Genomic DNA, 27,292 nt, shown 5'->3' with positions numbered 1-27,292 from the left:
GGTCACCTGTTTTATTGTATCACCATGTCTCCGCTGAGCATCAACAACATGCAGTGTCCCTGGCCACCGTGTCACCCTCACTGTACCTGGCATACAACTCATCATCAATGTAAAAAAAACACACACAATACAACTCTTTATGGGCATTGGCTATACAAATGTCAACCAAAAAAATATAAAACATGATTTTTTTTTTCTTTTTTTAAACACTGAGAAAAACTGACACTCACACATCAATAGTCCTCCAGAAACAATGCATTGACCATCCGTACATCCACGCTCACTGAGCTAGAAATGGCAGACTTGGCAGATACTAGCCAGTCAGGAAGTGTTGGCACACTGTGGTCATGTGACAGGAAACTGGTACATTTTGGCATGCACTGTCAACAGAGAGGAACTGCAGACCGCAGAACTAAGGTACAGATGAAGAACATCAGCTTGTTTCACTTCTTTTTGGCAATTCAGTCCACAACTAAAATAGTGGGCCGACACTTGTGTGAGACTCGGAAGACTTAAATTGTCAGTAGCTCAATGTGTATCAGTGTTAAGAAATAATTAGTAACAAACACTTTTGTGTAACAGTAACAACATCCCATTACTTTCCTTCAGCTGAAATGCACTAGCTTTAAATAGCTTTGCTAATCTTAGAGACTTCCGTTAGCAGCCAGCTAATACAGGTGTTTGATTTATTTGTTGTGAAATTGCAAGCACTCACAGCTCCATAAATGTGCTTTAATTTATTTAGGCTTTTCTTCCCCAGCTAACAACAGGTTTTGAACAGTATGCATGTTTTCTCATAAATTAAACTGATTAGTTGGGGGCTAGCTTGCACACCAGGCAGCGGATCTTGTATTACCACCAGCTGTAAAGTTGGTTTATGCTCCTTCTAATTTATTTTTTATTTTCATTTAAATATTTTGGCACCAAACGCGCGGCTCTGTGTAGCTATCCACCTTAATTTGGAATAGCCCAATTGTCCAGCCGCGTTCACGGATCGATCAACCCCCTGGTTTATACTTCTGCTACCGATGATGCCACGCTGTGACCTAAAATCGATTGAACTTTGACCCGGTCGGTGGCTCTGTTGTTGTGGCAACGTTTGTCTCAGTCGGCACGTTGGTTCATTCAACCCATAACGTTAGATAAGGGTTCTAGTGCTTGCACATTATTACAACGGATGATCGGAAATCTTGGTGCGGTTGTTCGGTATCCTAGTGTATAGCCTATGGGCTGAGGATAAGGATGCCGCTAAATACAACTGCAGTCCATTTGCAGTGAATGACAACCTTGCATAAGTTTATCTTAAATTAACTTACTGCATATGTACGCTAATAACGTTAGCCGAAGATGGCATTTCTTGCTAATATTAAAAAGGTGGCTTTGGCTATCATACCTGGCTTAGTGTTGATATGATAACGTAGCACGACTTTGCTGTTATCCACAAACCTTAACACGTGAAATAGTTAAATTTTCATTTATGATAACGTTAAAACCCTCCTAACGTTGTTACTGTGAAGACGGTTCCTTAAATGTTTTTCGCATAGTTAAATTGGTAAACTGAACGCTTTAACCTTTGAGATCGCATTTATTTAGACAGACATGCACATTCGTATGTCAGTAGCTAATACGACATAGCTTACTCTCTGTAATACAATTAGATTACGTGTTTTAAAAGATGGTAATGTAAATTACAGTACAATACATTTGTAGTCGTTTGAATGGTGTCATGGATCATTGTGTTAGCAATTGCATTTGAGATTAATGTGTATTATTTTAGGAAAAGTTTTTCTGCGTTCTCCTATTGTGTAAATCAGCTGACACACATTAGTATTAACCAGCCTATAAGCATTGAGCACGGAGTGCTGTACCTGCCCGCTATGAAATCATGTCTGAATTGCCGTTCATTATAGTGAAATAATTCTCCCAACTTCACCCCCTCCTATTAACGATGCCAAAGAACCTTGTTTTTCACGCTGTGACGATGCTTCATTTTCCGTCAGGAGGGAATAAATTAAGTTTCTAGGGAGGTCTCAGTGCGTAGGAAATCTAAGATCAGACAACAGCGCCTTTCCAAAAAGAAAAAAAAAAAAAAAACCTACTGCACTGCAGCCAGTTATATAGCACAGTGCTCAGCACACTTCAGCTACGACGGACGCTAAGAGCGACTCAGCAGGCTCGGTTGATGTGGCACAGGGATGAATTTTGGCATTTAGACATTGTCCACCCAGGTTACCCTCCGCGTGAATTGTGAGGGACGTGTAATGATTACAGGAAGTCAGAGCCCTGCTTTAACTGCTGGGTACCTTCTTGGGGAGTTGTCTGGTTTTACCAGAGGGCCTGGCTCTGTCTCTGTGTCCCTCCCGTGGGAGGGCTAGCACAGCCCCAGTTTGGCTTCCGCAGTTCGGCAACAGGGCGGGACAGCTGCCGGTCCAGCTGTTCTCCGCAACATCTGTCCCCGTGCTGGCCACGGTCTCCCACTCTCTCTGCAATGGTGGCTACGGGATGTGTGTTCTCCAGGGCGGTCAGGGTTCAGCTGACCACGAACTGTTTCTGGACCGGTTTAGATTGTTTGGACTGTCTCCGCACCAGCCAGTTAAGAGAGCGGGGACGGATGTGGTGGGAGAGGCTGGAAGTTCTGCGATGTGAGGTCATAGGAGAGCAGGGGCATTCATGGGCTGTTGGTGTCAGAGGAAAAGGGATGGGAAGGGGGGGGGGTGATTTGGGAAAATACATTTAAATTCAGGTCAGCTGCAGCAAGTCAATGGCGGGGTTCAGTTTTTCTTGGCCTCAAATAAAACGCAAGCCTGGATGCCTGTCTGCCTCTCTCTTTCTCCATTCCTCCCTTCCTCCCTCTCTCCCTCACTCCCACCATCGCTGTCTGCTTTTAATCCTCACCTCCCTGGGCAGAGGACAGGTGCAATCTATCCTCAGATACGGACAGTTCCGGGTGGGCCGTCACATGACGTGCATGACTTCCTGTTCCAGAAAGGAAGTAGCGTCGGAGGCAGACGTCCCCAGATTCGCGCGCGGATCACCAGTTTTTCCCTCTCCCCGACACCATTTTACAATCCACCAAAAAAAAGCCACCTTGATTTATATATACAGTACGAGAGCAGATATTGCACTTCGAGGTGGAAAAGCGATCTTGTGTCGCCCTGCTGGTTATGAGGATCTCCAGAATCCTCTGAGCTAAAAAAAAAAAAATCCCAGTCAAAACAAAGCCGTCCTTTCCGAAAACATTTAGAGTATTGAAAAAAGAAGAGTATTTTCGGTGTTCCTTTCCCTCTGAGAGTATATACAGTAATGCTGAAGTAAAAAATAAACAAAAAAATCTTGGAATCTCTGATTTTTACCACAATGTTTAAAGAAAAGGGGGGGGGGGGGGGGGGGGGGGGGGGGGGGGGGGGGGGGACAAGTAGAGAACATGTAATAACTTAACCAGGCAGCTTGCAGCCCCGCCCCTGCCGGTTGGCGGCTGGTGTTTCCAGCTCATTTGGCTTGGGGTGGGGGGTGGGGGGGGTGGGGGGGGGGTCGCGGGTGGGGTCAGCGTCTCTCTGGATTTGCCCCTGGGGCTTGTGGGATTATCTGGGGGCGGGGGAGGCGAACAGCAGGTGGGCGGGCTTCTTTGGGAGGGGCGGCTTTGGTTTCGGGCGGGACAGGGTGAGGTGCTTGGGGACGGGCGTGCCGAAGGCCTTCGTGAGCTGTGCCACCCGGCCGCGGGCCAGGCCGTGGTCCTCGCCTTCAGCGGACCCCGCCCAGTTAGGCCCCGCCCCTTCAGTCTCCTCTCGCTGTCTGGCTGCCACAGGCTGGATGTCTTTACCCACTGAGAGAGAGAGAGAGAGAGAGAGAGCCAAATGAAATATAAATCCTTGTGGGTGTAGAGCACGGCTGCCCAATGCTGCTCCTGGAGATCTACCGTCCTGCAGGTTTTCACTCCAACCCTAACTCAGCACACCTCATCCAAACAGCTAGATTGAGCAGCTAGCTAATAGAATCAGGCATGCCAAATTAGGGCTGTAATGAAAACCTGCAGGACGGTAGGACTCCAGGAACAGAACTGGGCCGCCCTGGTGTAGAGGATACCGTAGCAGAGGCGGTAGCCCCATTACATCTCTACCTGCCGTAATTTAAGAAAGGGTGTTTTTGCGTTTGCGATGATGCGTTTGTGTCCTCATTGTGGGCTCATCATTGACACTGGGAGGTTTGTAGTTTAAACGCTTTCCCTGACGCTGGGATTGCGTGTGTGGGAGGGGGGAGGGGGGAGGGGGGAGGGGGGGCGTTACTCAGGTAGCACTGAAACGGGACTAAATGCAGGTGCTCGTTTACGCAGGCAGCGGACCCCTGAGGTCAGCTGTGACTGGGGCACCCATGTGACCAGCCCATGCAGACAGTCCCGCCCCCCTGCGTCTGCCTGCATGACCCAACCATGAAGCTGCTTCACATAGACACATACTATAAACACGCCCCCTCTCTCACTCCCACCACCTCTCTTTCTCTCTCCCTCCCTCTCTCCCTTTCTTTCTTTCCCTCCCTCCCACCTCCCTTTCTCTCCCCCTCTCTCCTTCTCCCTCTCTCTCTCCCTCTCTCTCTGTACCTCCCTCTCTCTCCCTTTCTCCCCCTCCCTATCTCTCACTCTGTCGCTCCCTCTCTCCCTCCCTCTCCCCCCCTCTCTCCCTCTCTCTCCCCCTCTCTCTCTCTCTCTCCCTCTCTCTCCCTCTCCCTCCCCCTCCCTCCCTCTCCTCTCTCCCCCCCTCCCTCTCCCTCCCTGTAGGAGGAGGTGGAGAGGAGGACACAGCTGGGTGTGTGGCGGGCGGGGCGTGGGTCTGTGGCTCCTCTGCAGTCAGACGTGGCGCGGGGCACCGGAGGGCTCAAAGGAGACGCATATTTTTAGCCCTTCCCTGGGGGGCACAGATGTGAGCGCCCACACCCTGCTCCTCCCCAACCCGCACTCTCACACACACACACACACACACACACACACACACACCCTGCTACTCCCCGACCCGCACTCTCACACACACACACACACACACACCCTGATCCTCCCCACCCCGACCCGCACTCTCACACACACACACACACACACACACACACACACCCCGACCCGCACTCTCACACACACACACACACACACACACACACCCCGACCTGCGCTCACACACACACACACACACCCTGCTCCTCCCCGACCCGCACTCTCACACACACACACACACACACACACACACACACCCTGCTCCTCCCCGACCCACACTCTCACACATACACACACACACACACACACACACACACCCTGATCCTCCCCACCCCGACCCGCGCTCACACACACACACACACACACACACAGACACTCACCTTGCTCCTCATTGACCCATCACGCTCTTACATGCTCATGCACACACACACACACACTCACCTTGCTCCTCATTAACCCATCACACTGTTAAATGCTCACACACACACACACACACACCCTGTTCCTTCCTGACCCATCACGCGCTTACACACTCACGTGCACACACGCGCACACACACCCTACACACACACGCGCTCACACAGAAATGCACACACCCTACTCCTTACCAACCCAACGAAGACACGCACACACTCACACCCCCATTCCTTTCCAAACCAGCGCACGCACACCATCACTAATCCACACGAATGTACGCCCACGAATGCAGCCAGACGCACACAATCACGTACGCACACAAACGACTCCTCCGCATACTTTTAGTTTATTCATTACTGAGCACGCTCCGCATAGAAAACCTTGCCCTCCCCACACACACACACACACACACACACACACACACTCAAAATGGAGGAATTCCACAGAATAAACGTTTTTTTTTGTTTGTTTTTTTTTTTAAAAAGAAGCACACTTTGCAAAAGACGGATTTCTTTTTAAACGTCCTCCCTTCGTCAGCCTTTCTTTCCTGTGTTTTCCCTCCCTCCCTCCCTCCCTCGCTCCCTCCCTCCCTCCCTCCCGCGCTCCCTCCCTCCCGCGCTCCCGCGCTCGCTGCCCCCTGACCCGTGGTTCCTGTGCTAATGTCCTCTCGCAGCGCTGCGTGGGCCACAGACGCTCCTCCGGCTCCCATTGTCTCGCTGTGTTGCGCGGTCGCCACGGAAACCCTGGATAGGCTCCAGCGACTGGTGGACGGGCACACACGCATACACACACACACACACGCACACGCACACCGAGCGTGCGCACACACGCACTCGCACCGCACACACGCATCCGCACACCGTATCCACACACACCGCATACACTCATACGCATATAGTACATTCAGGAGTAAACACATAATTAACGCCCCCCCCCCCCCCCCCCTCGGCCAAACGCATGAACACGCATACACACCCACACATGCACGCATGGACGCATGGTCAGAATCTCTCTGTGCTGCGTGCGTTGGGTGCCAAGCTCCAATGCTGGCATGAGCAGAATCCCAAATACACCGCGGGAGTGTGTGCGTGACTGCGTCTGGGAGTGTTTGTGTTTGTGCGTTTGGACGAGGGCGGGGGGTGGGGGGGGGTGATTGTGTGTTTACTCCTGAATTCCGAAATACTGCTTTTTTATTTGTTTACTTTTTTTTTTTTTGCTGGTCTCACCCCCCACAACAAAACATCTTTGGGGTTTCAGTTTGAACTTTAAACTTGTGTCTTTGCCTTTTAAATGGATCAAGCCCCTAAATCTACTACTTCCTGGTTGTCAAACAGGAATTTTGGAGTTCCTACCGGCCCCGACTTGAGTCAGTACGACCCCACGGCTCTTCCCCCTGTTCCCAGAATGCACCAGCTCGGTGTAATCCCCGTCACGTTCCCTGCGTCGGCTGCCTGCTGCATTTTATCCAGTAAAAAATATTACAATAGCTAATTAATGGCGTATGAAAATATTCTCAGCATTTCATCAGCCGCTGTGCTCACCAGTGTCCCAGGAAAACTGGGTTGACACTGGAGAAAAAAAAAAGTCTCTATGTCTTAATGATCCACCAAACATGTAAATACATGGGAGAAACAAAACTACCATAACAACCATAGTTTTTTTTTTTAAATGAAAGAAATGCTGGCATGTCCCTTTAAAGCCCCCCCCCCCCCTCCACCCCCCCCCCCCCCCCTCCCCTGAAGGGGGGGCCAGAAGTGGGACAGAGGGCAGAATTCCGGAGCGGTATGTCTGAGTGCCGAGCCAGGCCGGGGGAGTGGGGTGGTAGGGGGGTGGGGGAGGGTTGGGGGGGGGGGGGGTCGGGTGGGGGGGGGGGGCCGTGGCGGCGGCTCGAGGCTCCGTCACTTATCAGCTCTGGCCGAGCGTCGCCCAGGGCCAACGCCGGGGAGCGGCGCTGGAATGTGTGTCCTTCCCTGTGAAGGTGAAGAACTGAGAGAGCGGGAGAGGAGCAGCTGCTGCAGGCCGATACACACACACACACACACACTCACACACACACACACTCACACACACACACACTCACACACACTCACATACACACACACACACACACTCACACACACACTCACACACTCACACACACACACACATACACACTCACACACACACACACACACACACACACACACACACACACACACACACACACACACACTCACACACACACACACACACACACCACACACTCACACACACACACACACACACACACACTCACATACACACTCACACACACACACACACACACACACTCACATACACACTCACACACACACACACACACACTCACATACACACTCACACACACACACACACACACACACACACACACACACACACACACACACTCACATACACACTCACACACACACACACACACACACACACACACACACTCACACACTCACATACACACTCACACACTCACATACACACTCACACACTCACACACACACACACTCACATACACACTCACACACACACACACACACTCACATACACACTCACATACACACTCACACACACACACACACACTCACACACACACTCAAACACTCACATACACGCAAACACTCACATACAAAAATACACACACACACATACACACTCACACACACTCAAACACTCACATACACGCAAACACTCACATACATACATACACACACACATACACTAACACACTCACATACATACACACACACACACTCACATACACACACACACACACACACACTCACGTACATACATACACACACACATACACACACACTAACACACACACACGCACACACACACACTTTTGCACACACACACATGCACACAAACACTCACACACATGCATGCACACATACCCATGCAAACATCACACAAACACTCATTCACACATCACACAAAATCTTACGCGCATACAGATACTGACATACACGGAGACATCCAAACACCTACACACTTGCGCGTGCACACACGCTAACACACACACACACACACACACACACACACATACACACACTCACGTTCACACACACACACAGGCCAACGGAGTAAGAGTGTGAGAAACGGGTCAGTCACACTCTGTGATTCACTCCCACACTACACCTGTTGCCTGAGTGGCAGCAGTTCTACAGAGGAAAACTCTATTGTGTGTGTTTTTTTTCTCTTTTTCATCTGGTGTGTGGTAGTGGTTGAGAGGGAGGCAGGGAGGGGGGTGAAACAAAGAAATCCTTCATTCAGAATCTTATTTTTCAATGCTGCTGCAGTGAATATATTTGGCCACCAGAGGGGAGTGTGGGGGAATACAGGAAAATGCATTGTTGATGTAGATGGGACTTGCATTACATAAAGATTCCACTAGATGGTGCTGGTGGCATCTGTCTGATGGGAGCAGTGACGTAGAACATTCAGTATGCTTTTGCAGAGTTTTTAAGGTATATTTCCTGCAATCAACTTTAAAAACGAATACAGGATCAGCCTGGTCACTTCCAAGTTTGTGCAAAAGGATGAAATATTTTCTATGGGGAAAATAACAGAATTTACCCCATGCTGTAGTAGAAAAGCATAGCCATAGGAACAAAGTGAATCAACACATGCAGTTACAATAAATCTGAATTTCTCAGAGAATATGTACATTTGGTTGCCCGTTGTACTCAGGTGGTATCTAAATGATCAGTGATTTGTCCCTTCTTGCAGGTACTTTCCAGGCATCGACAAGACTCAAGAGATTGTGACATGGTCTGGGGATGACTTGTGGCCAGTGGGACGGATATGGGTGAGTGAGTGTCTGCACCTATACGCGACACAGCTGTGAAGTTAGCTTGCCAATGTTAGCTGGCTCACATGACCACTACAGGCGAAGTTACAGATCAGAAGAGTTATTTTTATTTTTCATTTTAGTCGTAGAATGATATTCCGCTGCATCTATCATTCCAATCTTACTAGCTGGCCAGCTTACATGGTAAAATCATCAGCATCGTAGTCTTGCCCGTCCAATCAGTGGGTGCTGATGGCTAGCAGCCTAACTGGCTAGATGTCCAGCTACACATTGCCAAACCAACAAAATATACTGTACATTATGTAGCTGAACTTGTTATGTTTTGAACCTGTGAGAAGATACAACTAGGCGGCTACCTTGCTACAGCTGTCACTCATATCGATAACTTTGATGGTGAGAATGTGAATTACGGTTGTAGGTTAAATGGACGCTTGCGAACGCAAAGGGAAAGTTCATTTCTCGCTCTCTACAAGGTCCTCAAACTTTGTAGGCCAAAGGAAAGCCGTGGCGGTCAACGCCAGCCTAGGCTCGGCATTCTGTGATAGGAACTCCATCTTATCCGTCTGTGCTCAGTATGTCATCCACCTGAACTGAATTCTGGGTAATTCTCCTCGGTTTAAGTCTGCAGTGACGCCGACCTGACAAGAGGGGAGACCGAGGGCACAAAATGTCCGCACGAGGGCCGTCACACACACACACAAAAAGCCGTTTTGACAACGGGACAGGCCCGAGCCCTCGTGGGCATCGACCCGAAAACGCGCCTTTTGAGTCCACGGGTCCTGAGAACGTGTTTCGGGCCCCGTGCCGTTCAGGCTGACTCACTCCGCTAGCGAGGGGCTCCTTCCGCTCGCCCAAAGCAGCGCAGCTAATCCCCGCGACAGCTGCACGTCCCGCCCCGAGAGGCAGCCGCGCCTCCTACGCGCGTGCGTTCCTGTCGCCACGGGAACAGCGGCTACACCGAGCGCGGCGCCCCGCTCGGGTTACCACGGGCCCCGGGCAGCGGTGACATCACCGGGAGGATTCGCGCGCGTATCCATCTCTCTCTCTCTCTCCGGAAACGCTTTTCTGGATTCGTGTCCCGTTTGTTTTTTTTTTCTTCATGCGGAGCGCGGTCCGTTTCGTAGAACTTGGGGCGCGGCGGCCTTTCCGAGCGCTGCGTGAGATACCCTGAGTAGGAGGAGGAGATCCGCCGGAACATTCGAATTTAATTAAGCAGGAGGATTATTGGCGTAGCGCTCCGTCACCCGGGGGCTCCTGAACTCATGGGCAGCACAGCGGGGGCGAGTCGGCAGACGCGAAATATAAAAATAATACAGGATTGCAAGAAATGGCGAAATCCGAATGTAAAAGCCGCTTTCCATTAAAGAGCTCAGAACTCAAGGCTGTTTTCCTGCGTTCTGCAATTCAGATCTCTGCCCGGTGAAGATGATGCGATTCCCAAATGATCTGAGAGGGGGCTCATTAGCTAGCTGGTTACTGGAGCCAGTTACTTCAGTCAGGCTTTCTGTGCCCTGCATCACAAGAAGGCACTTCTGCCGCTTGTACACGATTCGTTCATCTCAGTGTCCGTCAAGATTTTTCTGTGCACTCACACATTACAGCGACCGCTTGTGTCTGGAGCCATTTCACATAGCTTGTGGATCTTATCTTAGCAAACCAAACCAAGGCTTAGGAAAGCTATTGCACATAATCAAATAATGCTTCCCATAACGATTCCAAGTAGTCAAGAAACGTTTTCCTGTGTGTGTGTGTGTGTCTGTCTGTCTGTCTGTCTGTCCATCCATTCAGGATGTGATCTTGGATAGGGTAGTTTCAACCAATAAAGTGGATCTCTGTCTAGGCGGGGCACAAGTCAGTCCTCCCTAATGTTTTAGCATGTGATATTTGAGGAGGACGGAGCCTGAAACGACCTCTCACCTTTGCTTGGCTGTAGGGCTTCCTGGAGGCGGAGTCTGTCTGCGCTGGACGGCGGGTCAGCGCGCTGTGAGCGGAGCCTGTCCGAGATTGACGCCGTGTTGTCCCGCCTGAGGTGTGATCGGTAGAGCAGCGCCGACAGGCTGACAGAGTCGTCTTCATCGTCATCGTCTTCCTCCTCCGGGTCCTGCGGAGCAGGTGTACCGTTAGCCTAGCCTTCCCTGCAGAGCAGGTGTGCCGTTAGCCTAGCCTTCCCTGCAGAGCAGGTGTACCGTTAGCCTAGCCTTCCCTGCAGAGCAGGTGTACCGTTAGCCTAGCCTTCCATGGAGAGCAGGTGTACCGTTAGCCTAGCCTTCCCTGGAGAGCAGGTATACCATTAGCCTAGCCTTCCCTGCAGAGCAGGTGTACCGTTAGCCTAGCCTTCCCTGCAGAGCAGGTGTACCGTTAGCCTAGCCTTCCCTGGAGAGCAGGTATACCGTTAGCCTAGCCTTCCCTGCAGAGCAGGTGTACCGTTAGCATAGCCTTCCCTGGCTTATCAGCCATATCCAGAGCCCATTGTCCGGTTATTTTAATGCCAATAAGAGGCAGTAAACAGGCAGCCCTTTGTTGTTCTCTCCCTGTCTTTCAAAGATATTGTTTTATTATTTTATTATAAGATATTATGTCATTGTTCAGCACTTCACATTTGCGGAAATTACCCTTACGTATTCTTAGTCTGAAGGTCATCAGGCATGAGCAGTAGTGGCATGCTCACATGGGCGACCCAATGACCTGCTGAGCAATCTCAGTTATGTCACCTCTGCTCCTCCACTGATCCTAACGCCAGTGTAATGGCGTGGGATTCAGGTCACGCTCATGGGGGTGCACCAGGGTTGAATTTAGCCAGAACTGCCTCTGACATCACACGCCCCTGCCCTGCCTGCAAACGCGGTGTTTAGAATGCGCAAATACTCCTATTTTCATCTTTTAAAAGATGGAATGAAGGCCAGGCTGGTCTCGCTTCCCCAGCACACGGGGAGACCCCACGGGTGCGGGGGGTCTGCGTGGACGTTTCTGAGGCGCACAGGTACGGGGGGGGGGGGGGGGGGGGCGGAGGGGAGGATAGGAGAGGAGCACAGCTGTGGGCTGGAGGAGAGGACAGATCCCCGGCCCCGCCCCAGGAGACTCCGCCCCGTCCTGTCCATCTGTGACTGCCGCTCCCCGCGCCTCAGACCCTCTGAGTCCCTGCTCCGGTCCCTCCACCATCTGCTCAGGGGGAGCCCGAACCCACACACTCCTACTGCTGCCACACGCACACACACACACACACACACTAATGCACACACTCCTACTGCTGCCACACGCACACACACACACACACACACACTAATGCACACACTCCTACTGCTGCCACACGCACACACACACACACACACACACACACACACTAATGCACACACTCCTACTGCTGCCACACGCACACACACACACACACACACACACTAATGCACACACTCCTACTGCTGCCACACGCACACACGCACACACACACACACACACTAATGCACACACTCCTACTGCTGCCACACGCACACACACACACACACACACACACAAATGCACACACACACGCACGCAGTCAAGCGCACACACACACATTAATGCACACACACGCGCACACACTCTAGCCCTCGCATTCATCTCATATTCGTGGGTATCAGCCCACCCAAAATACCGTCCCCGCCCCGCCCCTCCCCAGGAAAGGTCCGGACCCCTCTGCAGCCGCGCATAATCGTGTTACTGCGGTGCGAACGCCCTGTTGCTGGCCAGCTGCTCCGCAGAGAGGCGCAACGCCGCAGCGTGGCCAACCAGGAATGCCTGAAATGGGGGCGAGGAACAGCTGCCTGAAACAGGATCCGGGGTGGGGTGCGAGAGCCCGGAGGGGTGTGGGGGGGGGGGGGGGGTCCCGGGACGGAGGTGAGGACCGCCAGACAGCTGGCCTTGCTGGACTCACAGAAGGACAGAGCGGGTCCACACTGCGCGCGCCAAAAAACTAGCCGAAATGCGCAGTTTCACTCTTATTCCGCATTGTAGTTCTTTTCTTTCAACACCAGACTACATTTCCCAAACTGCTCTTGTGTGTTTACCTTTTGAAAGTAAACCGGGGAAATATACGTTTAGAAAATGAATGGTGAAATATCATTTAACAGCATGCTGTTATTGTACTTATGTATTTGCGCAGTGCTGTTCTAACCCAGGTCAGTTTTGGCTGGGCCGTTCTGAGACTGCTATAAAGGTCTGACTGCAGCAGGGCTTTACATTACATACATTTAGGCATTAAACAGATGTTCTTACCCGGAGGGACTTGCACAGTTTGACTCATAAACCGTTTATACAGCTGGATATTCACTTAAGCCGTCCAGGTTGAGCGGCCTGCTCAAGGGTACAGTGGCTGTGCCTCGCCTGAGAATCGAACCCGCAATCACAAGCCCGGTTCCCTGACCATTTGTTTCACTTACACTCAGTCTCGACCACAGTTTATTACAAACTGCTTTGGAAAGAAAAAATCACCATTGAAAGGTGTTTCTTTGGAGGATCTGGTCATACTGGACACACTAGCTGTGCGGCAGCCCAGCCCACCAGAATGCAATCCTGCTCCTTACACAGCAGCCGAACTACACGCTGTGAACTACGCACTCACACGCGGCCCAGATAAACGCCAGATACTGAGCCCAGCTATACACACCAGACCGGGAACCAGGTACACCGTAAAACGTCTATTGTTGATTCAACTCTTTTACAGAGTACATATGAGTCCAGTAAGGTGGATTTAGTGTGAATTTAACACTGCGCGTTGTACTATGTACTTCCGCGCTACCCACGCTATGGTTCATAGCGGAACAGTGCCTAGTTACATGTGTGCGTATCAGCCATCGACTGTCCACCGGGCGTCACTGTAGCATAAAGGTCACCGGTTCGATTCCCGGGTAGGACACAGCCGTTGTACCCTTGAGCAAGGGACTTAACCTGCATTGCTTCAGTATATATCCAGCTGTATAATTAGATGCAATGTAAATGCTATGTAAACGGTGTGTAAGTCGCTCTGGATAAGAGGGTCTGCTAAATGCCTTTAATGTAATGTAATGTAATGTAATGTAGATGAATGGATGAATGTCCAGCAGTGTAGAGTGGGGGCAGTGCCCCTGTCAGCCCGCTCAGCAGGTCAGGTGAGTTTACTGCCCTCTGCAATCGCGCAGAAAAGCTGACCCGGGCCTCAGCTGTCTGTACGGTCATGCGTGACAGGCCGGCGGTTGAACAAACACGCCTAAAACACACTCACCTCGGGGGAGGGGCTCTGCTGCTGCTCGGGCTCCGGGGCCTGAGGAGGACGAGACGCGCGGTTAGACAGGAAATACGCTCAGGCACGCGCGCACACACGTGCACGCACAAATGTGTACACACGTGCACGCACAAACACGTACACGCATACATGCACACACACACGTGCACGTGCATACATGCACGCACGCCCATACATGCGTGGAAGCACCCGTGCACACGTGCATGTATAAACACACGTACGTGCGCATCTACATGCATGAGAGCATGCGCATGCATGTGGACACACACATATGCATACAGCACACGCACACGCATTCACATATGCACGTGCAAGCACCCACACACGTGCACACGTAAACACGTACGTTTCCTCGATAAAGAGGATATGCATAAAGAACAACCCTCATAGATTAAATAAAATGTAATAATGTAGGTTTTAATTATTTTCTTCTGTTTGAACAAGGAGAGTTTGCATCTCATTAGAAATTAATGGTTTTTGGTATGGAGGTGGATCCCAGGATAGTGTGTGTGTTTGTGTGTGCATGTGTGTATGTACGTTAAGGATGTCCTATATAATCCTTTATCTTGTTGAAATTTGTCAGCTGAAACTGAGTGCTTTGGGAATCATAGTAAGAATCTCTAAAGACATGCAACAGGCTTCTTTATCGCCAAGAGATGGAATGTAAATCAGAAAAGCCAATTATACATGTGTATCTGTGCAAAAAGCAATGGCACCACCCTAATAGCATATCATAAATATAATGCCTAATACACGAGACAGGATTAATTTAATTCTGTAACCATATTTTAATAGCTACTTCCTCAAGTGTGGGACCCCAAATGTAGTGTGGAAGTGCATCATATGAAATACCCTGTCTTACCTGCAGAGGGGGTGAATGAGTCCCTGACTTCAAGTCTGCTGAGTTCTGGAGACCAGAAAAAAAATGTCCCAACATTTATTTATATTATAAACAGAAGCCCTTGTCCGTGGCATTTTCCTTAGCTATATCATATTATCCCTTTGTACACCTGGATCAGTGAGGTAATAACGGTTCATTTCCTAGCTCAAAGGCCACAGCTTCACGGCTGTAAATCCAGTTACGTTATCAGCCTTTCAAAACAACTGCTACATGTTGTCTTAAATAAAGCACCGATTTTCTGTGTGGTTTGGTTAAAAGTTTTAATTTCCTCGCAGAGACAAAAAGTGATGTATAATTCGGCATGTGATTGAGTTTCGGTTTGCAGAAGCCCTTATCTCTGCCTCCTTAACCCCGCGGTGTGTTTACAGAGATATAAAATTGAAACGCTGCAGAGGCCTCCGCGGTCACAGCTGTTCGCGGGAGCTGGGCTCTGGCTGTCTGTGGGTGTGGATGTGACGGCTGGAGGCTCCAGGCTCCAGCTGCTTCTTACCTGAGAGTGCGGAGGATGCTGCGTCAAGTCGGAGGCCGGTTGGACGCCCTGAAATTCAATTAAAATGGCTTTACGCGTCTGCGTAGGAGCTTTATGCGTTAATGGAAGTGGAATTGCATATTTACAATCTCAGTAAAATGAGTTTAATGTGCGGGTCAGATAAAAACAGTTTTATGAGCACCTACGCACGGGGTGCTTTGGCAGTTGAGAGGTGTGTGTGTGTGTGTGTGTGTGTGTGTGTGTGTGTGTGTCTGTGTGTGTGTGGGTCTGGTGAAGATGTCCAGGACGCACTCTGGCTGCGCCCACCGTGTTGCCATGACAACCCTGCCTAAAATCCCCCTTTTTTTGCGTACAAGACTGTACAGGGGGACAGCATTCCCCATCGTACCCTGCCCTCTTGAATAAAAAAAACACACACCACACACACGCACCCACACACACACACACACCACACACCCCACACACCCACACACACACACACACCACACACCTACACACCTACCTTAAACTGTAGCTGTATCCCTGGCGGTGTTTGGGACGGTACGGTCTCGGGCTCCGGGCACGCTCTGGTGACCAGGCTGCTCTTTGTGGCGTTGCTTTGGTTCCTGAAAGATGGGTTTTACACAAGAGGAGTCACGGGGGCCATTTTCCCCACAGCTGCAATTACAGCGCAAACCAGAGCGAGCGTGGGGCTGTGGAGTGCGTACATCTACACCTCGTGTTGAAAGAAGTGGGTTTGCAGAGGAGGGCAGTGTTATAGAGGAGGTTTGTGTGTGTGTGTGTGTGTGTGTGTGTGTGTGACTGTAATCAAGTCTAATGTACTATTGCAATTTGCATAAAACATTATTCCATAACACGCTATACCCCAGCCTAAAACGCCCCTTATAAGCAAGGAACCAGACACAGTAAGAGGAGCCCATCCCCTATTGGCCGGCTCGGGGTTGGTGGGTTCATAGTGACAGTGCACGGTGCAGCAGCGGTCGGTAAGGGAAAGGAGTTATGGGTAATGATAGAGGGGCGACCGCGTTCTCACCGTGAGTCTCCCTGCAGGCCGGACCCCTTCGTCTGGCTCAGCTCAGAGTAGATTAATTTTGCGGACCTGACTTCATCCGTTTCTCCGATCACACGGACATGTACGTCCCCGTCGCGTCCCAGGAGCCAGCTGACTCTCTTCTTGCTGGCTGCGGAAACACACAGATACAGACACACACTTCCTGTGAGACAGACACACACAGATACAGACACACACTTCCTGTGAGGCACACACACAGATACAGACACACTTCCTGTGAGACAGACACACGCTGATACAAACACACACTTCCTGTGAGGCAAACACACACAGATACAAACACACACTTCCTGTGAGGCAGACACACACAGATACAGACACACTTCCTGTGAGACAGACACATGCTGATACAAACGCACACTTCCTGTGAGGCAAACACACACAGACATATTTTTTAAATATATCATATTTTATGTACTGTAATTATATATATATATATATATATATATATATATAGTAGTTCACATTGGTTACATTCAATAAATACATAAGTAATTATACATGTCATTTGGGACCAATGCAACAGAAGCACTTTCATTCTTGTCTATGAGACGCATGGGTGTTTTATTCTGGACACATTATCTCCCTGTAGATAGGAGACTGCGCGCTGGGATAAGGTGACTGAGTAAGATACGGGTGGAAACGGAGGGAGGCGTCCGCGACGCGCTTGCGGCGGCAAACGTTGTTTTTTCTACGGGGGGGAAGCGCAACGCGGCGTTAAAAAGGCGGGGCTCGCGGTAGCCGCCCGTGACACGTGAGAGCGGCGTAGGAAGGCAAACCTCTCGCGGTTTCACAGGAGGGTGGCCCGGGCCCGGCGGTTGCGTAAGGAACCGGTCCAGCCGGTGGAGCACCGCGGCCCGGGGACGGCATTCCATTCGGACGGCTCGGATAACGCGGCCGGAGGTTTCGAACACAAAGGCGAGAGAGAGAGAGAGAGAAAAAACAAAAACCACGCGCGGCTCGCGTCACCCGCGCCTCTCCCCCGATGGGCGAGCGCCGGCGCGCCTTTGAAACGTAAAACTTCGCGCGCGCCGAGCCCGGAGAGAAGGAGGGGGGCCGAGCGGCGGCGCGGTCAGCTCGCTCTGGAATTGTGTGTGCTTAAATTTGAGAGTTGCGGGGGGGGGGGGGGGGGGGGGGGAGAGGGAGATAAAAGAAAAGAGCGGGGGAAGGAGAACAGCGGTGAGAAATTGACAGAGTCAGAGGGAGGGAAAAAAGAAAGAAACGGGAATAGAACGACGCAGACCCTAGGAGACGCTGGCAGCCAGACGTAGAGAGGTAGAGAACGAGTAAGAACGGCAGATAGAGGGAAGGGGCCAGGAAAGGGGGGGATGGCGGAGAGATAAGTTGACGGCTGGGTCCGTGATAATGGCGTGTTTTGAGCGCTGTGTTTTTTGGGCAGGGCGTGTCCTCGCTCCACTGCGTAGTTACGGACTTTCCCCTCAAACGCCCTGGCACGGCGTCTCAGGTGGGGGGCGCTTCTCTCTCCTCCGCGCTGGCCCCTTTCGAGGCCCCCCCCCCCCCCCCAGGCCGAGGGGGCCCCCGCCGAGCTGTCGGTTTGGGGACTGAGAGGGGCCCCCCCGCCGGGGCAGCGGTAATTAGAGACCGCCCGCTGTAGTCCTGGAAGAAAGAACAGCTGTACGGAGGCGTGATGCTCTCGGCTCATAATAGCTGCGATGACATCAGACAGCACACCCTGTTGAGACACGGGCCGGCAGGGTGCGCTGAAGGTGGGGTTGTGTGGGAAGAGAGAGAGAGAGAGAGAGACAGACAGAAAGAGAGAGAGGGAGAGAGAGAGAGAGAGAGAGAGAGAGAGAGAGAGAGAGAGAGAGAGAGAGAGGAAGAGAGAGAGAGAGGGACAGAGAGAGAAAGAGAGAGAGGGAGGGAGGGACAGAGAGAGAGAGAGAGAGAGGGAGGAAGAGAGAGAGAGAGGGACAGAGAGAGAAAGAAAGAGAGAGAGAGAGAGAGACAGAGAGAGAGAGTGCCCCCTTACTGTGTACTCCACAACACGCTACCCACAATGCACTCCTTACAGTATACTCCACAATACACTACCCACAATGCACTCCTTACAGTATACTCCACAGTACACTACCCACAATGCACTCCTTACAGTATACTTCACAATACACTACCCACAATGCACTCCTTACAGTATACTCCACAATACACTACCCACAATGCACTCCTTACAGTATACTCCACAGTACACTACCCACAATGCACTCCTTACAGTATACTCCACAATACACTACCCACAATGCACTCCTTACAGTATACTCCATAACACACTACCCACAATGCACTACTTACAGTATACTCCACCAAAAATTACCCACAGCATTTTCAGCATGACACAAGTCAGTATTACAATGCAGTACTTTCAGTATACTCCACAACACACTACCCACAATGCACCAGTTACGGTGTAATAAACATCTCATTACCATAATCAGCATCTCACACAGTGCACAATTTATATAATACAAAATAGCACAACTTGCTAACCACAATTCACTCTTTGCACTGCAACAAAGCACACACACACACTTCCTACAATGCCCTACTTACAGTCTAACGAAGCTCGCTACCCACAAAACACAGTGTAAAATGCACTGCAATGTACAGCTCACTGCACACAACATACTATTTAGTGCGGAAGTCAATATTCATAAGATAATAAACAATTGACAATAAACTCCCAATTCCCACCAACTCCCTAAGAACATTGTAGCACACATTTAATAAAACGGTTTGAATGAGTGAATATACTACCCACTTTCCATCACTTTCAATGCTGAGATGCAAAGCTTTTAATGTAAGACTTTGCTTTGGAGTGTGTGTATATCAGTGATCACAAGCATCCCTTAATGAGAGTGGAATGCAGCGGTGATGACAATTCCTGTCTGCCCACTGCCTGCTGTTCAGCAAAGCTAAGCTCCATGTCCTCTGCATCTCCCCCTGCCCACGTTCAAATAATTTGAATCATTGCTTAAGGACCAATATTCTATCATATTCCTACAAAATCAGAGGTTACATCTCTGGTCACATACGTAGTATTGTGTATGAGTGTGGCTTAAAACTGCATGAATCTCAAGTTTACAGTATATTACTGTACATGCAAAGACAATCAACACTGTATTACAAAATTAATATGATTTTCGTTTCTGGAAGCTTTGGCACTCCAGAGCTACTGGTCTCTGAAACCCTAGTTCATTATTAGAGAGACTCTAGTAATAGGAACCAACTATCAGAATAGTATTATTGGTATGTGCAAAGCCGGAGTGAAACTGGGGTACTAAGGCAGTGAGAGGGGGGTATTAGAGGGGCAATACTGAAGTATGCCAGAGTGGGGGGGGGGGGGTATTAATGAGGAAACACCCAGCGCTTTGCCGCATGTGACAGCTGTGGGTGGTGGGTGGGGGGGGACAGAGGGAGCTCTGTTCCTCCCGAGCTCCATGACGCTAGCAATATGCTCAATAATAAGAGCATTGTCATACAGCCAGTCGGGGAAAAGGCTCCTCTGACACTGCGGCATGTTCTCTGGGGGGGGGGGGGCGAGTTACCGAAGGACGGACGGGGCCATTCTGGTGACCTCGTTCCATCGCCCGGGCAACGCGGCAGGGCCCCCACCGTCACGGGACGAGAGGGAAGACGGACACCGGTCACGTTCCCAGGCCCCGCCCTCCCGGGGGCGTGGCCTCTCTGTTTGCTAACTTTCTGCGCTGGAATATTGCCGAAGAAAGTACATCCAGTTCTGAGTCATTTGAATGCTCTCAATGTCATAAATTTACCAACTGTCAAATGGAGGAATGTGGAGGAACAGGATTCTGCCAAAAGAAAGGGTCAGGGCAAATGTGCCGTACCCAGCACGGGAGTGTGTGTGTGTGTGTGTGTGTGTGTGTGTGTGTGTGCGTGTGTGTGTGTGTGTGTGTGTGCGTGCACGTGCACATTTACGTGTACGTGTATGTATTAGTGTGTGTGTGTGTGTGTGTGCACGTGCACATTGTACGTGTACGTGTATGTATTAGTGTCTGTGTGTGTATGTGTGTTAGTGTCTGTATATGTGTGCAGGTGCTGTATTTGTGTATACTGTACAAGTGTTTGTATGCACGCCTATATGAGCGTCTGTAATTGTGTGTGTGTGTATGCTTGTATCTGTGTGTGTGGGTGCGTGTATGAATGTCTGTTTGTGTGTGTGTGTGTGTGTGTGTGTGCGTGTGAATGTCCGTTTATGTGTGTGTGTGTGTGCGTCTGTGTGCATGCGAGTGTGCGTGTTCATAAATGCCCTGTTTTCTTCATGACTGAGTTTTGAGCTGGCAGGGCAGAGAGCCGTCTTCTCTTTTGTCCCGTTCCTCCCCACCTCTCTTTCACTTTCCTCCCTGTCAGTTTCGCTCGCTCTTTCTCACGAACGCGCACGCGCACGTGCGGTTAATGATCTTCCCCAGCCTGCTTTTGATTGTTTTTTGCCGTTCCTGGGCTGGTCTAAATTAGCAGCAGCCCTCAGGAGGTCAGGTGCTTTTCAGGTGACCGTATCTAACGTGCTCGCATTAGCATTAGCATTAGCATTAGCATTCCCCTCATATGAAATACTTTTAGAGGCATACTGTGTAGGATTTTTGCCTTGAAAATATTATAAAATAATCATGCTAAAAATCCTGCATGGTATGCCTTTAAATAAAAAAAACAGTACCTGAAAGGTACTGTAACACTGCAGTGTTGGATACAGCAATATAAAAGTACCACTTTGCTGTTTTGATCATCAGTAAATAACTTATTTTTTGCTTGTTCATGGGTTGCCAGACGTTCACACACACACATGCATGTACACGCACACACACATGCACGCACAGACACACACACAGTACCTGAACATCACTCACTTTCTACCCCCACTTGAGACCCTGCTGGAGCTTTGTAAACCCAGGCTGGAATAGGAGCTCTGTGCCGCTCTAAAGCCGGGCTGCAGTGGGAGCTCTGTGCCGCTCTAAAGCCAGGCTGCAATGGGAGCTCTGTGCCACTCTAAAGCTGGGCTGGAATAGGAGCTCTGTGCCGCTCTAAAGCCGGGCTGGAATAGGAGCTCTGTGCCGCTCTAAAGCCAGGCTGGAATAGGAGCTCTGTGCCGCTCTAAAGCCAGGCTGCAGTGGGAGCTCTGTGCCGCTCTAAAGCCAGGCTGCAGTGGGAGCTCTGTGCCGCTCTAAAGCCGGGCTGGAATAGGAGCTCTGTGCTGCTCTAAAGCCAGGCTGCAGTGGGAGCTCTGTGCCGCTCTAAAGCCGGGCTGGAATAGGAGCTCTGTGCTGCTCTAAAGCCGGGCTGGAATAGGAGCTCTGTGCCGCTCTAAAGCCAGGCTGCAGTGGGAGCTCTGTGCCGCTCTAAAGCCAGGCTGCAGTGGGAGCTCTGTGCCGCTCTAAAGCCAGGCTGGAATAGGAGCTCTGTGCCGCTCTGAAGCCAGGCTGCAATGGGAGCTCTGTGCCGCTCTAAACCCAGGCTGAAATGGAGCTCTGTGCCGCTCTAAAGCCGGGCTGGAATAGGAGCTCTGTGTACTGGACACAGCTCTCAGTGCTGGGCTGTTTCACACCTCTGCTGCGTGACTGTTGTTTGCCTGTTATTGTTTACGATGCCTCCATACCGCACGGCAACCTTATTTCCTTATTTACTCTGATTTCCCCCGGATAGGAAAATGTCCAGTCTTGACAATCAACAATAGCACTGCCAGCAAAACACCGTGGGCACTTCCTGTGAGCTCATGGGGACTCCTCACTTTTTACACGGTCTGTTTACATGGTCACCGAAAGTGGTGCGCATCTCACATACGGAATCTGTCACTGTGTTTGTGGAGTGTGTGTGTGTGTGTGTGTGTGTGTGTGCAAGTCTGTGCGTGTGTGTGTGTGTGTGTGTGTGTGTGTGTGCAAGTCTGTGCGTGTGCGTGTGTGTGTGTGCGTGTGTGTGTGTGCGCGCAAGTGCGTGTGTGTGTGGCCTCAGAAATATTGTGTTACAGAGTGCTGTTTCTATAGATAGCGGTATTGACTGAAATATTGGTTGGCTTATTGACTAGCAGTGTGAGGATTAGCTTTTGCAAAGCATCTTCCTGTTTTCAGTGAAGCTGTTTTTGAAATATTTACTCTTTCCAAAGACTGTTTTACCTCAGTCCCTCTGCTGAGCTGCAAACAGGCTCGGTCACTTTAATTTAGGTTCCCTGTGGTTTTCCTGACCTTTTTTTCCGGAGCCAAATTAGCTCGTTTTTCCCCGCTAATTAGCCATTTTCTAATTCCCTCCCTCTCTGCCTCATCTGGTATGTGCTGAGCGTTCTGGCACAAAATGGCTGCCAGGTAGCCGAGCAGACAGCGACTGAGGTGACTCACCTCCCAATCCTGCCATTACAGGCATTTGCAATCACTTAAAGGGTGCGAAATTAATGCAGTCCATTATTACCGCACAGAGCCAGCCGCTGGCATAAACACTCTATGCAGTCGGCTTGGGCCACAACCAGCCCTGGGAAACACAATTCAATTTTTTTTTTTTTTTTTTTGGAGCACTTTGGGGCCACAACAACAACATTTCGGGCCTCCAAAACCCCTAAAGCTGGCTCTTATACCATGAATATGTCAGCAAGCCACGTGAAATGTTTTCCTCAGCCTGTGCTAGAAACTGGGAAAATAAACAGGAGGAAGGACAGAGGGAACACCACTAAACACCACAACCAGCCAGAGGCACAGAGAAGCCGTAGAGTCTCATTCTGTCACGTTTCTGTGACACTGTGTGCAAAGGCTTAGGTAGCAAGTAATGTGACAGAAAAGCAACACTGTTCTGCGGGGCCCCATTTTGGCTCCAGACTTTGCTCGTTCGGTTTCCTGCTCTAGTGAAGCAGAAGCGTCTTTTAGCCACTGACCTTTTTTTGGTGCTCTCAGACCACACTTTTGAAGTGGCTGGCTTGTTCCTCAACACCGAGCACACAAGGGGCCACAAGGGGCCACAGGCGGAGTGGGCCTCCTGTTGACCTGTCATAAGCCCAGGTGAAACTGAGGAAAGCACTGCCCTGCCAGCACGGTGCGGTACAGTACCTAACGGTATGGTACTGAACATTGTGGTACAGGATGGGACAGTGCGATACGGGACGGTGTGGTACGGGACGGTGCGGTACAGGATGGGACGGTGTGGTACCGGACAGTGCGATACGGGACGGTGTGGTACCGGACAGTGCGATACGGGACGGTGTGGTACCGGACAGTGCGATACGGGACGGTGTGTTATGGGATTGGTGCAGCACGAGACATTGCGGTACAGGAGAGTGCGGTACGGGACAGTTCAGCACAGGACGGTGTGGTGCGGGACGGTGCGGTACGGGACGGTGCGGTATGGGACAGTTCAGCACAGGACGGTGCGGTATGGGACAGTTCAGTACGGGACGGTGCGGTATGGGATTGGTGCGGTACGGGACAGTGCGGTACAGGAGAGTGCGGTACGGGACGGTGTGGTATGGGATTGGTGCAGTATGAGACATTGTGGTACAGGAGAGTGCGGTACGGGACAGTTCAGCACAGGACGGTGTGGTGCGGGACGGTGCGGTACGGGACGGTGCGGTATGGGACAGTTCAGCACAGGACGGTGCGGTATGGGACGGTGCGGTGCGGGACGGTGCGGGACGGTGCGGTATGGGACAGTTCAGCACAGGACGGTGCGGTACAGGATGGGACGGTGCGGTACGGGACGGGACGGTGCGGTGTGGGACGGTACCTTTCGTCTGCTTGGATTTGAGCGCGGCGCTTCCCTCCCTCTCCAGCTTCTCCTCGCGCTCCGTCCAGCGCCGCACCTGCTCCTGCCTCATCTTCAGGAAGAGGGTCTGCTTCTGCTCCTCGTTCAGCGCCTCCAGGACGTCCGGGTCGATGTACATGTCCTTCAGAATCTGCTGCAACATTTTCGGGCCGCTGCGAGTGGAGGGGAGAGGGAATCCCCCTCCTTTTCTCCCGCTTAAAAGAACAACGTGTTGTTTTGGGACGAGGGCGAGAGGGAGAGTCGGACAACGGCTCCCTCTATAGGACCGTCAGTGCGGCGGCCATGTTTCACACCCTCTCCGCACCCCGTCACCAGACAGACGTCAGCTGGGAATCTGCAGCAGAAAGGAAAGGCCCATTTCACAGTCTGGTGTCAGCTGGTTTTCTTTTTCTTTCTTTCTTTTTTGTACCACTTTTCTGCCTTTTACCCTTTCATCTCTCTCTTTATTTTTTCTCCCCTCTGTCCTTCTCTTGCTCTGTCTTTTTTGTTCATTCTCTATTTTTGGTTAGCCTGTTGCTTTTGCGTTTGTGGACTTGTTTAATGTGCTTTCAAAAAAGGTTTGTCGTTCTGTCACAGTAGTAAAGCTTCAGTTGAATTGAATTGAATTAAATAATTCTCACTTCCTTTTCATTTTTTTTTTTAATGTCTGTTTTGTAGGAACTGGTGCTGGCAGATTCCCAATGTTAACATTATGGGATGTTAGGCTGATTTTCGGGGCCTGTCAGACCCATTCTTCCTTGTTCTTTCTCTTCATCTGGCAGTTCTGATCTGACCCGAGCCAAACTTCACCTCTGTCTGCTGTGAACCCCATTAAACAAGGCAACACCCCAACAGCATAGCCTACAGGTCCTTAACAAAACTTTGTTCTGTCTCTCCTCTCTCTTTCCCTCTCTCTCACTCTCCCCATTCCCTCTCTCTCTCGCTCACTCTCCCCCCTTCTCTCTCCCTCTCTCTCACTCTACCCCCTCTCTCTTTCTCAGTTCAATTCAATATGCTTTATTGGCATGAAATACATATAATATGCAAGCATTCTATAACAATTCAAAAGGAATGAAAACAACACAAAAATATATATGTATACACACAGTATAAATATATATAAACATTTAGTGAACTGTAATTATAATGTTTACACGTTGAACAGGTAGCACGCTGTATTGTTTATCTGTAAATCTCTCTCTCCTGTGACTGGCTGTGACATTGATAATTGTGACAACATGAACAGCAGCAACAGCGAAGCTGCACTACTGAGAGTCAGACACAGAATGCTGTCACTCAGCTGGTATGCAAATGTGTTAGTGGTTATATCCAAAGTTTACTGCTGAGAGAGAGAGAGAGAGAGATGGAGAGAGGGGTTGGAGAGAGAGAGAGGCTGAAAGAAAGAGGGGGAAGTGAAGATGTTGTGAAGATGTTCTCTCAAACAAAGAGAAAAATCACTTGCATGGCATAACAATGTTCCACTTTGATACTGAGCGAGTAAACGAAGCAAAGTATGCTTCACTGTCGGAGAGAGAGAGAGAGAGAGGCAGAGACAGAGAGAGGAAGAAAGAAAGAGGGACAGACAGAAAGAGAGCTGTATCTGTGGTGAATGCTGTTCCCTGAGGGATAAAGAAGACGATTGAGAAAGAGAATTTTGAAAGCGGAGTGGAGACTGAGAGAAAGGAAGGAGAGAGTGACAGAAAGAGGGGGAGAGAGAGGGAGACAGAGTTTAGAGGGCTGTGGGGGTCCTGGCGTACTCACGCTGGGTCGTAGACGTGTGTGTTTTGCGGCAGGACGGGAGCTGATAGTTCCAGCAGACTGAGAGTGCCCTGAAAACCAGTCCTCATGTCTTTGTATGCGGCTACACTGATGACATCACAGCATTCCACACTCCCTCTCTCTCTCTCTCTCTCTTGCTCTCGCTGTCTTGCTCGCTCTCTCATTTGCTTACACACACACACACAGACACACTCACTCACACAGTCGCTCCATCTCTCTCTCTCTCTCTCTCTCTCTCTTTCGCAAACAATTAAAAAGCAGGAAACGAGCCCTGAGCTGGATTTGCAGGCAATCGACATTAAGAGAGTCAAACTGCCGGCATCCTGTTGAATAAACTCAGTGAGAGAGAGAGAGAGAGAGAGAGTGGGGGAGGGGGGGTTGATTGAGGGGTGTTGAATGGGGGTGGGGGTTTGGGGTTGAGGGAGAGGGGCCGAGGAGTCCCAGGCACCGTGTTTGAGGAGAGAGACGGTTGAGCAGAAAACAGAAGGAGACGCATGACAGCGGTGCGGAGCGGAGCCAGAGCCTGCAGTCAGACCTGCTCAGCCAGTCCAGCCAGCTACTCCACCAAATTAAACTGCGCCCATTTCCCCAAAACGAGCTCAGTCCCCAACCCCCACAAAATATGCTTCCTGCTCCCCTGCTCAGTCAATGAGAAAGTTTTATATGCACTTTACACTCTTTAGTCTCTCTAACGCGGTCACAGGGAATCACTGCTGCATTCTGGGTAAAATCTTAGAAGGCTCCAGGCATTGTCCCAGGCAATTTACAGGAGCGGTGTCCTCCAGATTGAGTTTGAGTCTGTGTGTATGTATGTGGTTGTGTGTTTGTG

The 27,292-nt window shown here is 50.5% G+C and overlaps 1 protein-coding gene and 1 long non-coding RNA gene across 4 annotated transcripts; one reads left to right on the top strand and one right to left on the bottom strand.

The window, feature by feature from the left end:
- LOC118224125 lies at positions 1–11,736 on the top strand. Its single transcript, XR_004764574.1, has 3 exons — positions 1–417; positions 9,137–9,215; positions 11,152–11,736. It is a non-coding gene; the product is annotated as an uncharacterized LOC118224125 (long non-coding RNA).
- LOC118224124 (SH2 domain-containing protein 4A-like) lies at positions 3,531–26,631 on the bottom strand. 3 transcript variants are annotated; one of them, XM_035411321.1, is made up of 8 exons: positions 26,446–26,631; positions 24,667–25,039; positions 16,897–17,044; positions 16,366–16,468; positions 15,864–15,911; positions 15,335–15,379; positions 11,136–11,319; positions 3,531–3,820 (listed from the first exon to the last, which is right to left on the bottom strand). In XM_035411321.1, exons 2-8 carry the CDS (start codon positions 24,845–24,847, stop codon positions 3,582–3,584), a joined length of 948 nt encoding a protein of 315 aa, XP_035267212.1. In that variant the 5' UTR covers positions 24,848–25,039; positions 26,446–26,631; the 3' UTR covers positions 3,531–3,581. The 3 variants fall into 3 exon arrangements, with proteins under 3 accessions (XP_035267212.1, XP_035267210.1, XP_035267211.1); XM_035411319.1 differs by having other exon boundaries at positions 3,531–3,823; positions 26,446–26,630; XM_035411320.1 differs by lacking the exon at positions 26,446–26,631 and having other exon boundaries at positions 3,531–3,823; positions 24,667–25,124.
- Positions 26,632–27,292: the final 661 nt, after the last annotated feature.

Source organism: Anguilla anguilla, chromosome 3, assembly GCF_013347855.1.
Source record: "Anguilla anguilla isolate fAngAng1 chromosome 3, fAngAng1.pri, whole genome shotgun sequence".
Lineage (NCBI taxonomy): Eukaryota > Metazoa > Chordata > Actinopteri > Anguilliformes > Anguillidae > Anguilla > Anguilla anguilla.
This window is presented reverse-complemented; position numbering and strand designations above follow the sequence as displayed.

Bases quoted from the DNA above. Each gene is read 5' to 3' on its own strand.
- LOC118224124 (XM_035411319.1), bottom strand. From the start codon at position 24,847: ATGTTGCAGCAGATTCTGAAGGACATGTACATCGACCCGGACGTCCTG. The intron at 16,469-16,896 runs GTGAGAACGCGG...CCCATCTTTCAG, and splicing joins GGCCTGCAGGGAGACTCACG to GAACCAAAGCAACGCCACAA. The intron at 15,380-15,863 runs GTAAGAAGCAGC...TCTGGTCTCCAG, and splicing joins AGCATCCTCCGCACTCTCAG to AACTCAGCAGACTTGAAGTC.